At 38.8% G+C, this 14121-nt stretch overlaps 1 protein-coding gene across 5 annotated transcripts in view; it reads left to right on the top strand.

Moving 5' to 3' along the window:
* The window catches only part of LOC149203172 (uncharacterized), a 276002-nt gene that overhangs the window by 17340 nt on the left and 244541 nt on the right, over nucleotides 1–14121 (top strand). For 3 of the 5 annotated variants that reach the window (XM_089403354.1, XM_089403351.1, XM_089403350.1), the window contains exon 4: nucleotides 7789–7842. The exons of 1 other annotated variant lie outside the window; for it this stretch is intronic. In XM_089403354.1, coding sequence (XP_089259480.1) covers nucleotides 7789–7842 — 54 coding nt within the window. Of the gene's footprint in view, nucleotides 1–2803; nucleotides 2865–7788; nucleotides 7843–14121 lie in introns of all 5 variants that reach the window. One more of the 5 variants, XM_089403353.1, reaches the window with a different exon arrangement.

Here is a 14121-nt window from a genome sequence, read left to right as displayed (position 1 = left end):
AAAAATCTATATGTATTTTTATGTGTGTCGCTGGTTTGGTGATGTTCATATTTATTTTCAACATGTGTTGACAGTCCCATGTGTTTTAATTTGAAAATTTAATTTCCAGAATTCTATATGTTTATGGGAAAGGGCATTTAACTGAATGGGAGTGATAAGGTGAAATTAAAACCGGGTTGGGATTGTTGAAAACTTCTTTTAGTCATCATATTTCAACAAAGACTATATATAGCCATACATTCGAACTATTGAGAGATCCATCCATCTATCATATATACTTGAAATTTGAAGTGCGAAAAGAGGAGAAAGAGGAAGCTTTGAAGGCAAAGAAAAGGGGGACAAGACCATCAAAAGGAAGGACATTTATCTAAGCTGAAATTTTCTGTTACTTTGCCACGCGTTTGAAGATGATTAAGGAAGATTGCAGGATCGAAGGAATAAAGTTGTAGCAGGGGCCGAAGATTCTTGTTGATTGGTCTTAAAGAGGTGACTTGGGTTGACTTATGATGAATTTGGCAAGAGTTTGACAAATCTTCTTGAAGGGTTGACTTGGTGGATTGGAGGAGGTCACTGTTTTGGTCTAAAGGTCAAGATTGTCTTATTTGATTTGATTCTAAAGAAGAGAAGAAGAATTTATGGGTTTTCCCCTAGAGAGGGGTTTTGCCCTAGCTGAGTGCCTACATTTGGTGTTCATTGTATGATCTTCATGTTTTTGGCATTTATTTGATGATAAAGAACAATAACTTAATGAACAAAAGAAAAATATGATATCACAGGTAGTGTCAACTAACAGAAATCAAGAATAAATTGTCCTAATGCTGCCCTAATGGATTTTTCAACATGTTAACAGAGCTAAGGTCAAGGTTAAAGGCAGCTAGAAGATCATTGATGGTTGCAAAACAAGAGTCTCATGTCTAGTCTTCAAGACCGAGCTACCTAGGAGGAACGAATTAACATGTCTCATTTCTGAACTTAATTAGGCCGCAAACCTGGGTAATTAGGGCCATAAACCAGAACTTAAAATTATAATAGTTGAAAGAAGCCAAGTAGCATTTTTAAGGACCGAAAGTTAGGCTACAAGCCTAGACCAAACCGAGTTCCTTGTGAAAAATATCGAACCTTTGTACATAATTCCAAAGTCTAAAAAAGTTTCAAAAATTCGAAGTTCTGTGCATCTAAAGTTAACACAGGATTAAGGTGACCGAGTCATATAATTGAGGACTAAAGGTAGTCCTTGAAGGTTGCAAAGAGAAGAAACAAGACTAAACTATTCAAAGGCATTTATAGGACTGTTACAGAGCCACAATCATCTCAAAATTAAAGAAGTTGAGACTCCTATGGAAAAAGGATGAGTATATATATATATATATATATATATATATGTATGTATGTATGTATGTATGTATAAGATCTGAACTTCAAATGACATAAAAACCAACTTGGAAGGATCACAATAAGCCTGTTTTCACTCTTCTGAAGTCTTGCAAATTGTGGAACCATGAAAAAGATCAAGGTGTCTAGCCCTATTGAATAAAGAAAAAGCACCTAGCATTTTGAGACCACCTTGAAGTCCTCATATAACTTTGGTAAGTATTAATATTACTCTTTGTTGATTTTTGGTAGCATCGGATGTGCTCCAGCCATGAAAATTGGTGGAGAGGCTAAGGCACATGAGATCTCCAAGACCCATAAATCGTTTGGAGAAATTCCACCCGGATGAAGAGATATTAAATTAATTAATATTTTTAATGGGTTCCTAATTCTAAACTTAGGAAAATTAAAATATTAATGTGTATTAATATAATATGGGTGAGAAAGTTCTAAATAGTGAGGATCAAGCCAGATCTAATCTTAGTCGTTGATTAGGGACTTAATCTCGGTCGTTGAATCGTCAACATGAAAAGGATAAGAGGAGGCTTGAGGGTCAGTTGGAGATACACCAAGAGAGATCAAGAATTCAATTTTTTGGGGTAGGGTTTGCTGAGGAAATCAAGTGAGTGATCAGTTGCAGCGAGGGGCAGTTTAGCAAGGGATTTCAATCCAAGGCTGAAGGATACATATCAGAGAGGTAGTAGAGTGCCGGAAGAGGCAACACAGAGCCTAGTAGGGCTGACGCAGAGACATCAAGGGTTGACGCAGAGGCTAAGGAGGCTAGCGCAGAGGACGCAGAGGGCCAAAGACGCTGATGCAGAGGCCGTAGAGGCTGATGTAGAGGACACAATGAGCTTCAGAGGTTGTGTTGAGGTGATTCAGTGGGACAAACTGAGAGCTTATTGGCTAATGCAGAGCCAGAGAGGGTGACGCAGTTCCGAAGGGGGTGACGCAGTTCCAGAGGAGTGCGTGGAGCAGCTTTCGCTATCCAGCACAAGGAACAACCAGAGTCACTGTGGGATTGTTCATTCAGTTGTTGATCAACTGGAATATCTGTCTCTGGATAGAGGTATTGCTGCCAAGGATATTCTTTGAAGGGTGAGCCATTTCTAGTACCCTAGTTGTATTCAAAATCTGTTTAATAATAAAACCCTCTATATGCTGCACCAATTTTCTCGCATTGGGTTTTTCCGGGGACGATTGTCCAAAATAACGGTGTCCCTTGTGTTGTCTCAGTTTATTTTAGTTGTTGATTTGTATATTTGTGAAGGTTGCATTTATATTTACTTCGATATTTATGCATTTAAATAACTTGTTAATGCAAAGAACAAGTAGGAGATAGTAAACCAAAAAATGTAGTAGGGGTTTCTGATGTGTTAGATTCAGAAATTTTCACTCTTTATGTTTTAGTTATCTAACAATTTGTCTTCAGTTTGCTAGAAAAAGGCAACAAGCTCAATGGAATATCAATCTTTCAAGTATAAAAGACAAAGGTACGTTGAGCATGTTCATTTGAAATATTTTTAAGAGTTTAATTGCTTCTAGGGTTTACAAGTTTTCATTGTGATGAATAATGTTAATATCTAGGGATTGTAAATTCTTGATAATACATATGAAAACATCATTTGTTTGTTCCCTCTAAGAAACCCTATCCCATCATGTCTAGGGTTTGTAAGTAGTCCAGGATATATGGCAATCCTTGGCAAAAATGAAATTGAATGATGTCTAGATTTTGTAACTCAAATCCCTAGGAATTCATTCTCTAAAAGGTAGTAGAAACCCTAGAAAATCATCACGCTATTGTTCTTGTATATTTTGGTTTTGCTTGTCAATAAAATATTGCGGGTATATATTAAGAATAATGACTTGGTAAATCGAGTTGGATCCTTGGATACTCTAATAAAAGGTGGCTCATATGGAAATGGACCATGAAGTTACTGTCATGATTCAAAGGGAGCCCTCCATTGAGGAAACCCTACAAGGTTTGTAAAAGAAACAACTCAAGGTATGTATAAAGTACAAGATTTGTAGTAGGTCTTCTTCATTAAAAGGTACGATCATTTTTGAAATTTGCCCCATATTACTAACTCTCTCTTGTCTAGGATTTTGAATCATAAAAATTCTTATTTATTAGTGTGATTAATCTTTAGATTAAATCAATCCTTGTCATACTCTCATTTGTTTACTTTGGTAAAACCCTAACCTTTAGGGTTCATTGTAAAACCCTAGCCTTATGATGCTCAGGGTATGTTGATGTTATTGATGAAACCTTGGTCTTCGTAGGGTTTGTTGATAAAGTTTAGATCTCATGATGAAATCCTAATCTCTTGGTGCTTAGGGTTTTGATAATGTTATGATAAAACTCCAGTCTTTTAGGGTTTGTTATTAATATCTAGGATATATGATGAAACCCTAGATTTTTAGGGTTTATGACAAAACCCTTGTAATAGTTAATGAAATATCCTAGGAATGAAACCCTAGTTGCATGTATTTTTTGGTTGATTGAAAGCCTAGCTTGGTCAACATTGTTGAATATCTAACATTGAAGTTTTAATGTTTGTATCTAGGGTTTACGACAAAAACCCTAGTAGAGATTAATATGAGGTTATAGGGCATGATAATGAAACCCTAGTTGTAAAATCTTTTCGCTATGATCAAATTTAGTTTTGAGGAATCTAGGGTTTGTGACAAAACTCTAAAATAGTTTGTTGTGAAAGTCTAACCCTTATTGATTGCCTGATTTATTATGCTCCCATTATATCAACATGCTAACCCTATATTGATAAAGTTGACTGCATGCTCTATATTTATGCTTGGTTGAACTTGTTGTTGAAGATGTGCAGGTACATAGTCTTCAAGATGTTGAAGATGCTTACCTACCTCATACTTGATGATGATGTTGAGCATGACAGAGGAAGCTGTAAGAGTCTTGGTAACATTGAAGTATACATTGCAGATGACCTTGTTGCGAAGTGAGGATAGAAGGAAAGATGTTCTGAAAAGATTGAAGTTCTCCGATGATATGACGATACGAAAGAAACAACCTGTGTCGCTGAGGTTTATGAATTTGTCTCCTAGTAAGAAGAAGCTTTGATAAAGAAGGTGTAAATATCCCTAGTTCAGAGGGAGGACATGTTGTGACAACTATAATGAAGACTATGAAGAAAGAATGAAGGTCGGAGAAACGCTGAAGCACTACAAATGGTTATTCGTGAGTTGTGTTCGTGATTAATAAAGTTGTGATTGATGAAGTTGTGAACAAGAATTGGATGTTTTGAAAAGTGTTGAGGTTGAGCTTGGTGCTGCTGGCGAAATTGAAGAAGGAATCTTCCGTCAAAAAGTGTTTGGATATCGTGATGACCTAAGCAGTATTAGAATAGTTGAAAGACCCCAAAGATTATGTTGTCATACAAGATCATATACATTGGGAGGTTGAATAATGATTGGGGTCGTGAAGCTACAGTATGTGCCAATAGATGAATAGGTAGTTGATGTGTTGATGAAATCTTCTCCCCACAAGAAGTTAGTTTTAGGGGCATGCTCAGATTAGTGGATGTGTTGATCTCTCCTAGAAAAGTTGGTGTATTAATAAGTGTCCTTGATTTGGTTGAGAGGGAGAGATGAAGTATCGTAAAACTGCTTGTGTGATGGTATTGGGGAGGACATCGTGGCCTGGTTAGTATTGAGATCTCAGTTGATGTCTGCATCCCAGAGGGAGGGTATTGGTTAGAGTTCCGGTTTAGTGATGATACCTGGATCCCTGTAAGGGTTGGTGTCAAGGCATGGAGGCTTAGATGGTATCCTGTTGGATGGATACTAGGGTTGTAGCCTGATGGTACCTATAGTGGCAAATGCTTAGAAGACACCTTAGTCCCTGTTGGGAGGATACCTTGGCAACGAGGGTATCACAAGCATTGCGTATGTTGTTGTATTCTTCTTGTAACATTTCAAATTGAGGTCGACCTTGTACCGGTTGAACAATGATGAATACCTCCCTAGTTAAGAGGGAGTGTTGAGAAATGTAACTAGTATCAGTCTTCATAATTGTACTCGAGTCATGATATAATGTATTTGTCAAAAGAAAGAAAAAATATTGTAAAAGAAAATTTTTATAAGCATGGGTTTCATGCTTCATTTATTTTATTTCTAGGTCAAAAGCACCGAATGAGTTCTCTAGGGTTTATGTCATGAGTCCTAGTCTTTGTCATTATGTATTAGACCCTTCTTGGGCTTTGTATGTCAAGAAAGAAAATTGTAATTAAGTCATAAGTGTCATTTATACCACCTCCACCAAGTCGGCCTTAAGCAACCATCAAATCGGCCTCATGAAGGGATTTGACCATCTAGGAAGAAGACTATATACAGCCATACAATTGAGCTATTGAGAGATCCATCCATCTATCATATATATCTGAAATTTGAAGTGCGAAAAGAGGAGAAAGAGGAAGGTTTGAAGGCAAAGAAAAGGGGGACAAGACCATCAAAAGGAAGGACGTTTATCTAAGCTGAATTTTTCTGTTACTTTGCCACACTTGTGAAGATGATTAAGGAAGATTGCAGGATCAAAGGAATAGAGTTGCAGCAGGGGACAAAGATTGTTGTTGGCTGCTCTTAAAGAGCCTACTTGGGTTGACTTATGATGAATTTGGCAAGAGTTTGACTAATCTTCTTGAAGGGCTGACTTGGTGGATTGGAGGAGGTCACTGTCTTGGTCTAAATGTCAAGGTTATCTCATTTGATTTGATTCTAAAGAAGAGAAGAAGAATTTCTGGGTTTTCCCCTAGAGAGGGGTTTTGCCATAGCTGAGTGCCTACATCAGGTGTTTATTGTATGATCTTCATTTTTTTGGCATTTATTTGATGATAAAGAACAATAACATAATCAACAAAAGAAACATATAATATCACAGGTAAATGTCAAGTAAGAGAAATCAAGAATAAATTGTCCTAATGCTGCCCTAATGGATTTGTCAACATGAAGCAGTTCAACTGATATGCTAGAGTGTGAGGCTTAGTTATTGTCTTCTAGTGTGAGTTAATTTTAGGAAAAGAACGAGTGACAAGTCTCTAATTCTTAGATCGAGACTTAGGACGAGTTGCATAAGCCACTTCAACTCAGTTAACAACTCAATCACCAGTTTGACTTTTAAGAAATAGAGCTTGCCAGATTTAGCCATTCTATTTGCTTATAAGGAGGACGAAGGCACTCATTATATCATTATTCTTGAGCATGAGTTTCTGTGTGGAGCTTGTGAGAGATAAAAAGAGCCAAGGAGAGGCTTGTGCAAATTGATAGAAGGAGAATTTTCCTTGTGAATGCGCTAGAATTTAGGGGCTAATTCCTAAGAAATAGGAGAAGCTCATGCATGAGGAAATAGGGGCTTCTTTCTTGGGTTTGTGCAAGGAATTTGGAGCAGAGGAAAGGCAAGGACAGAGGGCAACAAAGATCAACGTTCTTGCAAGGGTTTCAAGCTTAGAACAAGCAAGGAAGAAAATTGTGTTTTCGGATTGAAACAATTGTTTTATAAAAGATCCATTGCTCAGTTTTTCTATAAATAAAATTCTCCATCAAGCAGAGGTTTTTCCCCAGTTGGGTTCCCTAAAAAAATTTTGTGTTTTGCTAATGTGTGACCGTGATTGATTTCTGTTCTATTTCGCTGCAAATTAGTAAAGAAATTATGTGTCTTGTGAATAGAAACTAGTTTTCAGAATTGTTCATTAAGCAGTTGCAGAAGTTCATGGAATTTCTACAATGCAGAGTTACATCTAGCTTTTGAACAACATCATCACACTTTAATATTTTCATATGAGACTATATTGCTGTGAGCCAATGTCTTTTCTCCTTGTCATAATTTATGCCACACATCAGCAATATCAAAGATTATTCTGTAAAGTGAAGGGACACCTTTAGTACTTACAGTTGTCCTTAAGGATTCCTCATAGTCCCATGACTGACTAACTTGTTTAAGATTCATGTCACAACATTTCCGTGAAGACCATTCATTTAATGACTTCCTCATACCAGAACCCTTCAAAGGTTTCTTTAAGAAAACCTTATGGTCCCATTTCAATTTTCAAAAATATATTGAACTCAATCATTCCAAGCTTTTCTATAAACCTATACTTGGTCTTCACGGACAGAGTTCCAAAAGAATATAGGGATCAATGATACATACCTCTTAAGCATTGACTTTCCTGATCTTTTTGAGGTCTGAAAAGACTAATTCATCACTGTGCAATGCCTTTCATACAAATATTAGAAGCACAAAAGGGTGGTATGTTCGCATGTCTTTCTAGATCTCTTTAAAATTACAAGATGATACCATCTTGATTCCTTCAATCATTGCAACAGATGATTTCTTCAAAAGTTCGCACAGAGATTTACCATCTTGATTCCTTACTTCGATCATTGCAACAGGTGATTTCTTCAAAAGTTCGCACAGAGGTTTAATTGTGATATGGCCAAACAAAAGTATGGATCCTTCTTCCTAATCTGCTTTAGTGCCTTTCAATAGTAGATTTTATGCCAGCTCAACTGATGATTTCATGCTCCTTTTATGATAAAGAGAGATCAAATACTCCAAACAATAGCAAGCAAATTTGGCACAATGTATTAGATATCAGGTAGAAGTACAACTCAGTACTGGACTTATTTTGCTTTGATTGACAATTCAATTTCGATATGAGGTGCGGCTATTACTCCACATTTTTATGCAAGGCATGCTTAGCCCATCCTGGTCATCTCTCTATTATACAGGTCATCCTCACATGATGGTATACATACTTGACTTAAACTAGGACTTCATCATGATAACAAGAGATCATTTAGATCTAGGATGCTTTAAACAAAAATTATAGAGATAATATTTACCTCATAAAGAGTTCTAGGAGGCATCATCCTTCCAACTTAGTTCTTAAATATGCTTTACATGGAGACCCTTTCAGGCACAAAATTTCAGTGAATCATGGATCAAACATCTTTCCAAGATCAGACTTTCTTGCATATAACAAAACTTGCTCCCTCAGTTCGGTGGTCTCCCCTTATTTCAGTCTGAGCAGATTACATGTTACCCAAAGAAGTTCGGCCTACAATCTGGAAGGTGACTTGACTATTCAAGAACCTTGATTCTTAAGATCAATATGGTCATCATTTTCATGGTCTTGATGCAATGGATGTTCTTGCTTCTTTCTTTTGGAGGACTTCATAGATAATGTGAAATTTATTCATGATCAATATGAAGGTAAACTCTTTTACTTAAAGATTTTAGTGAGCCATACCTTGACAAGCATCTTCGTTTTGAGGTTGCTGGCATTAGTCCTTCCTTAGCCCATTCCTTTTTTCAGGATTGTTAGCAAGCATCTGAGATACTTTGGCCTTCTATCATAATTTTTGAGGATTCTTGGCCCTCAAACAGCCTCTGAGATTTTCGGCCTTTTCAAGTATAGAAAAAACCCTGCTCTTCTTGAAGGATGTCTGGACATCTTTTACAGGCTTGATCACATAATTAGTATCTCTTTTATATAACAAATGGACTCGGATCTGAGATTCTTTCGTACTCCTTTTAGGTCTTCTTGTAACTCAGATTAGGGCTTTTAAGGCGAATAGAAATGACTCTAAGGCTGCCTCAATTGTAGATGGTCAATCTTCTTCAAATGTAGGATGGGGTCTCTTCAAGAGTGGTCTCAATGCTCTTTTCTTCACCATAGCTTTGATACCATGTTGATTTTTGTTAGTTTTAGTTAACAATGGTATGTTCTTATGCTTAAGAGCAATTTACTTCAATTTTTCTTATTAGCCCAATATCAATTTGCAGATTAGCAATCACATTAACATTGATAGTAAATGCAGATAGGACATAAATGATAAGCGGAAGACAAGCCAAGACAAGAGGACACAATATTTGGCAGATGCCAAGGAAAAACCCCCAATGTGGGGAAAATCCTTTGATCAAATCTTCTTATTATTCTTCAAAAGTTCAACAGAGAGAGAGAGTACATCATACAAAATTCACTTGCCCAAACACTGTCAAAACAGTTCAGCCAAACAGCGGTCAACAGGATGCCCTAACTAGAAAGTCAACGCTGGTCAAACCAGCAGAAATCTTCTTCCAAATCAGCTCGGTCAAACCTAGTCAACTTGGCCTTCAGGGACAGTCCAAATCAGTTTGAAAAATGCTCGGTCAAAGTTGGTCAATGCACAGTCAACTCTGCGGTCAAACTTGCTGCAATCAACGCTGGTCAAACAGCCCAGAAAATCTTGGTTTCTGTGCCCAAATATGCGGCCTGCCCAAACAGAGATATTCCCACAAAAAACACAGTCAAACAAAGTCAAACACTGCCTGGTCAACGCTGGCTGCAACTTGGTCAACGCAGAAATCAGAAAACCCAGTCAAACCTTCACACGTGTGGAGAGGAACAGGCTGCCCTGAAATTTGTACGACCCAATCAGATGAAGAGAGAGAAAGATGTGTGAGTGATGAGTGACCAAATGAGGAAAATGACTCCTCTATATATACACAACGTTGAGGATGAAGAGACACGTCTGTTGGGCTTCATGAGCCTACATTAGACTTCTAGCCGACCTTGACAATTTGTCCATAGAAGAAATAAATTCATAATTCCATTTCTACTTTTCAGAATGAGATTATCTTTAGATCAATCCTGCACCTCTTGGAAAGAGGAATCCAATAAAAATATTATCTCCATCATATGAGCTGTCCAAGTTGGAGTTTGGCCCTAGTTGCCAATTTTAATACTCCCTCTCAACTAGGGAGAAATCCACCTGCCAAACCATCTGACAATCTGTACCATCCCTGACATCCCTACTCTGCTCTTCTCTGCTGAACCAAGAAAAAATAATGAAGAAGAAATGATCGAGAGTGTATCATACCACTCTCTATTGACCCAAAGTCAATCTCCATTGATCCCAGATCAATATCAAAAATCTTAGCATAGGGAGTACAATAGTACACAATGTGTCCATTAATAGTACTATGTTCCCTATCCTCATTTCCCTACTCATTGACCTGATGAGAGGTACTTCCCATGAGTTCCGCACTGCATGGATAGGATGTATCGGCAGGAGAAGGTGAACCACTCATCCTGCTCATATCTCAACCATCATGGGGTATCACAGGGGAAGGTGAACCACTCACCCTGTACACAACACACCACTACGGGAAGGTGAACCACTCACCCTATGGTTGCTCATAGCTCCAAGAAGTACCCCCAAGCCAACCGGAGCTCCTAGAGCTCAATATCCAACTCAAACGGTTCCCTCATAAGAGGGTCTCTCCATGACTCCAAGTCGTTCACGAAAGATTAAGAACTTGACCTTCCCTAGGGGCTTCATAAGAATATCTGCGACTTGATCATCAATTCCAATGTGATGGAGCCTTATTGCTCCCCATTGTACCATATCCCGGATAAAGTAGTACCTGATATCGATATGCTTGGAGCGGTCATGAAAAACAGGATTCTTAGAAAGACAAATCCCACTTTAGTTGTCGCAGTAGATAATGGTGGTATCTAGCACATGCCCAAACAACTCACTAAAGAGCTTCCTCAATCAAACAACTTCACAGGAGGCCATGCTAGCAGTAATATATTCGGCCTCGGCGGTGCTCAAAGCAACCGATTTCTGCTTCTTGCTCATCCAGGATATCGAATCAAAACCTAGTGAGAAGCAACATCCCGATGTGCTCTTACGATCCACCACATTGCCAGCCCATTCAACACCAGAATAACAATGGAGCCTCAAATTCCTGACAGTATATCTCAGTCCATAGGTGATTGTACCCCGAAGATATCTCAAGAGATTCTTGGCAACAATCCAATGTATTTGATGAGGCTCGACCATAAAATGACTCAATGTATTCACTACAAAGCATATGTCCGAACGGGAGTTCACTAAGAACATCAGGGCCCCCACGAGTTGATGATACTAGAAGGATTTCCCAATTCAGGCCCAACAACACTTCTGCATAACTTCTTGAAGTTAAGCTCCATCGGAGTAGTCATGGACTTACAATCCACCATTCCAAATCTTTCAAGTAGCTTCACAATGTATTTTCCTTGGGAAAGAAAAATCTCACCTGGCTTTTGCCAGACCTCCAAACCTAGGAAGTAGTGCATCAATCCTAGGTCCATCTCGAATTCGGAAGCCAACTCCCTCTTGCATTGATGAATGAGAGGGTTTGTACCTGTTAGAAAGAGATTGTCCACATAAAGTACCAGGATGAGAGGTCTATCATTTTCAACCTTAGAGTAAAGGTTCAGATCAACTTCACTTTTTGTAAATCCCAGTGTCATCAGAGAATGGTCAATCCTCTCATACAAAGCTCGGGAGCTTGCTTCAACCCATAGAGGGCTTTCTTCAACCTGCATACAAGCGTCTTTCAGTCTTGAACTTCGAACCCCTCGGGTTGCTCAACACAGACTTCCTCTTTAAGTGAGCCATGCAAGAAGGCGGTGTTGACATCCATTTGATGTAAATTCCATCCTTGAGAGGCAGCAAGGGCAATGATCGAACGAATGGTGGTATATCGGGCAATTGGTGCAAATATCTCATCGTAGTCCACACCTTTCTTTTGAGAGAAGCCTCGAGCAACAAACCTGGCCTTGAACTTTTCAGTATTTCCATCAGCTCCATGCTTGATCTTGTAGAGCCATTTTGAGGTGTTAACGAATTTGTCCTTGGGTCTAGGGACCACGTCCTAGACATCATTCTTCATAATCAACTCATACTCTTTGTTCATAGCATCCTTCCAAACTTGGTGCTTCACAACTTCTTCGAATGTGCAAGGCTCAGTTTGAACAATGGTGCTCATGGAAGCTAAATACCCTTGGTACCTATTTGGCTTCTTACTTTCATGAAATGTCCCCCTTAGTGCAATATGTCTCTTGACATCTTTGAGAGCGTCCTTGAGCCATGAGGGCCTCCTTCTTGAGGAGGAGGGCTCATGAGGAGGTGGATCAATGGGATCAATCGGTTCTTCAACATTGGGCATCGGCTCATCCTGCGGTTCTCCTTGTTTTCCTGTATCTGCTTCTTTGTCCTTCCTTGGAATAGGATCGTTCCTAATCTTCCCAAGGGAAACATCTTCATCGAAGGTGATATCATGACTCATTTCCACTTCTCTTTGACTAGGCACATAGATTCTATATTCTTAGAAGTTTCACTGTAGCCCACAAATGTTCCTTTCTTCTGAGATGCATCCAATTTGCTTCTCTTTTCTTTCGGCACATGAAAATACATGGGGCTACCAAAAATTCTAAAGTGAGAAACATTAGGTTTCTTACCGGTGAAAACTTCTTCGGGAGTTTTGGAGTCCAATGCTTGATGAGGGCATCTATTTTGAACATACACGACAATGTTGGCAACTTCTGCCCATAGGAACTTCGGAAGGCTTTAATCATAAAGCATGGCACGGGTGGCTTCTATAATGGAACGATTCTTTCTTTCAGCAACACCATTTTGCTCAGGAGTATACGCAATAGTAGTCTCCCTCTTAATGCCAGCTTCTCTACAATAGTCATTGAACTTATTTGATTCATATTCGGTTCCATTATCGGTCCTCAATATTTTGATCTTCTTCCCTGTTTGATTTTCAACTAAGGCTTTGAAAGAGCAGAACCATGTGAACACTTCGTCCTCCTTCTTCAAGAAATAAATTCAAGTTTTGCGAGAGAAGTCAGCTAGAAAGATAGCATAATATAAATATCCTCCCAAAGATGTCACGAGCAACATACCAAACAGATTAGAATGAACCAATTGCAAAATGTCGGTAGTCTTGCTATCACATGAGGGGAATGGTCCCCTTGTATGTTTTCCTTCGGCACATCCTTGACAAACACCACCTTGTTCTACTTTAAATTCTGGCATACCTGTCACCATCTTCCTTGCATCAGGTAGAGCCTTATAATGTAGATGAGCAAACCTCCGGTGCCATAATTCGGATTGATGAGATGTGTCGCAAGACATTGCTCCCAGTGGACTTCCTCCAACTTGATATAGGCTATTGACCCTGAATCCAAGAGTAAATGCTTCTTTGAAATTTCTTTTCCAAACACGTACCTTTTCATCAACGAATGCCACCTTGAATCCTTTGCCCTCCATTGCCGAGATGGATACTAGGTTTTTCTTTAGATCGGGTACATAGAGTACTTGTAGATGAATGGTGCTACCTTGATTTTATTGAAGAATAACATTCCCAACTCCTTTCACGGGACAGGTGGCATTGTCTCCAAGAATGATTCCCAAATTTGTATCCTTTTTTATCAGTTTTGAAAGAGCCTCCTTGTACCCAGTGAAGTGCCTTGAGGCACCACTATCAATCAACCAATTTCCCAAGGTATCCGGAGGAGAGGCAGTAGAGAGGGCAGATATAAGTTAAAATTCTTTTTGCTTGTTATCTACAACATTATATTCATCGTACCTGGAGTTTCTTTGCCTTTTGGGAGGTCGACCATTTCCTTGTTGAATAGCGGGAGCATTCCTTTTTCCTTTGTTGTTGAATATGCCATTCCTTTGATTGTTGTTGCCCCTGAAATTGTTGTGGTTGTTGTTGTCATCATCCCGAGGTGTATCTCTTTTGTTAGGACATTGCTTAGCATAGTGGCCAAACCTGTTAAAAATGAAGCATCTACCTTTTCTTCCATCTTTGAATCCCGAGCTTCCTTGACATTGCTTCTTTGAACCTGCATTGTTCTTCTTTTTAGCATGAGTGGAGAATGTAGTAGGATCATTCCT

Source organism: Pinus tabuliformis, chromosome 2_1, assembly GCF_031772625.1.
Source record: "Pinus tabuliformis cultivar Carrire ecotype Pingquan chromosome 2_1, CPIR1, whole genome shotgun sequence".
Lineage (NCBI taxonomy): Eukaryota > Viridiplantae > Streptophyta > Pinopsida > Pinales > Pinaceae > Pinus > Pinus tabuliformis.
Note: the sequence above shows the minus strand (reverse complement) of the source record. Positions and strands in the feature narration are given on the sequence as shown.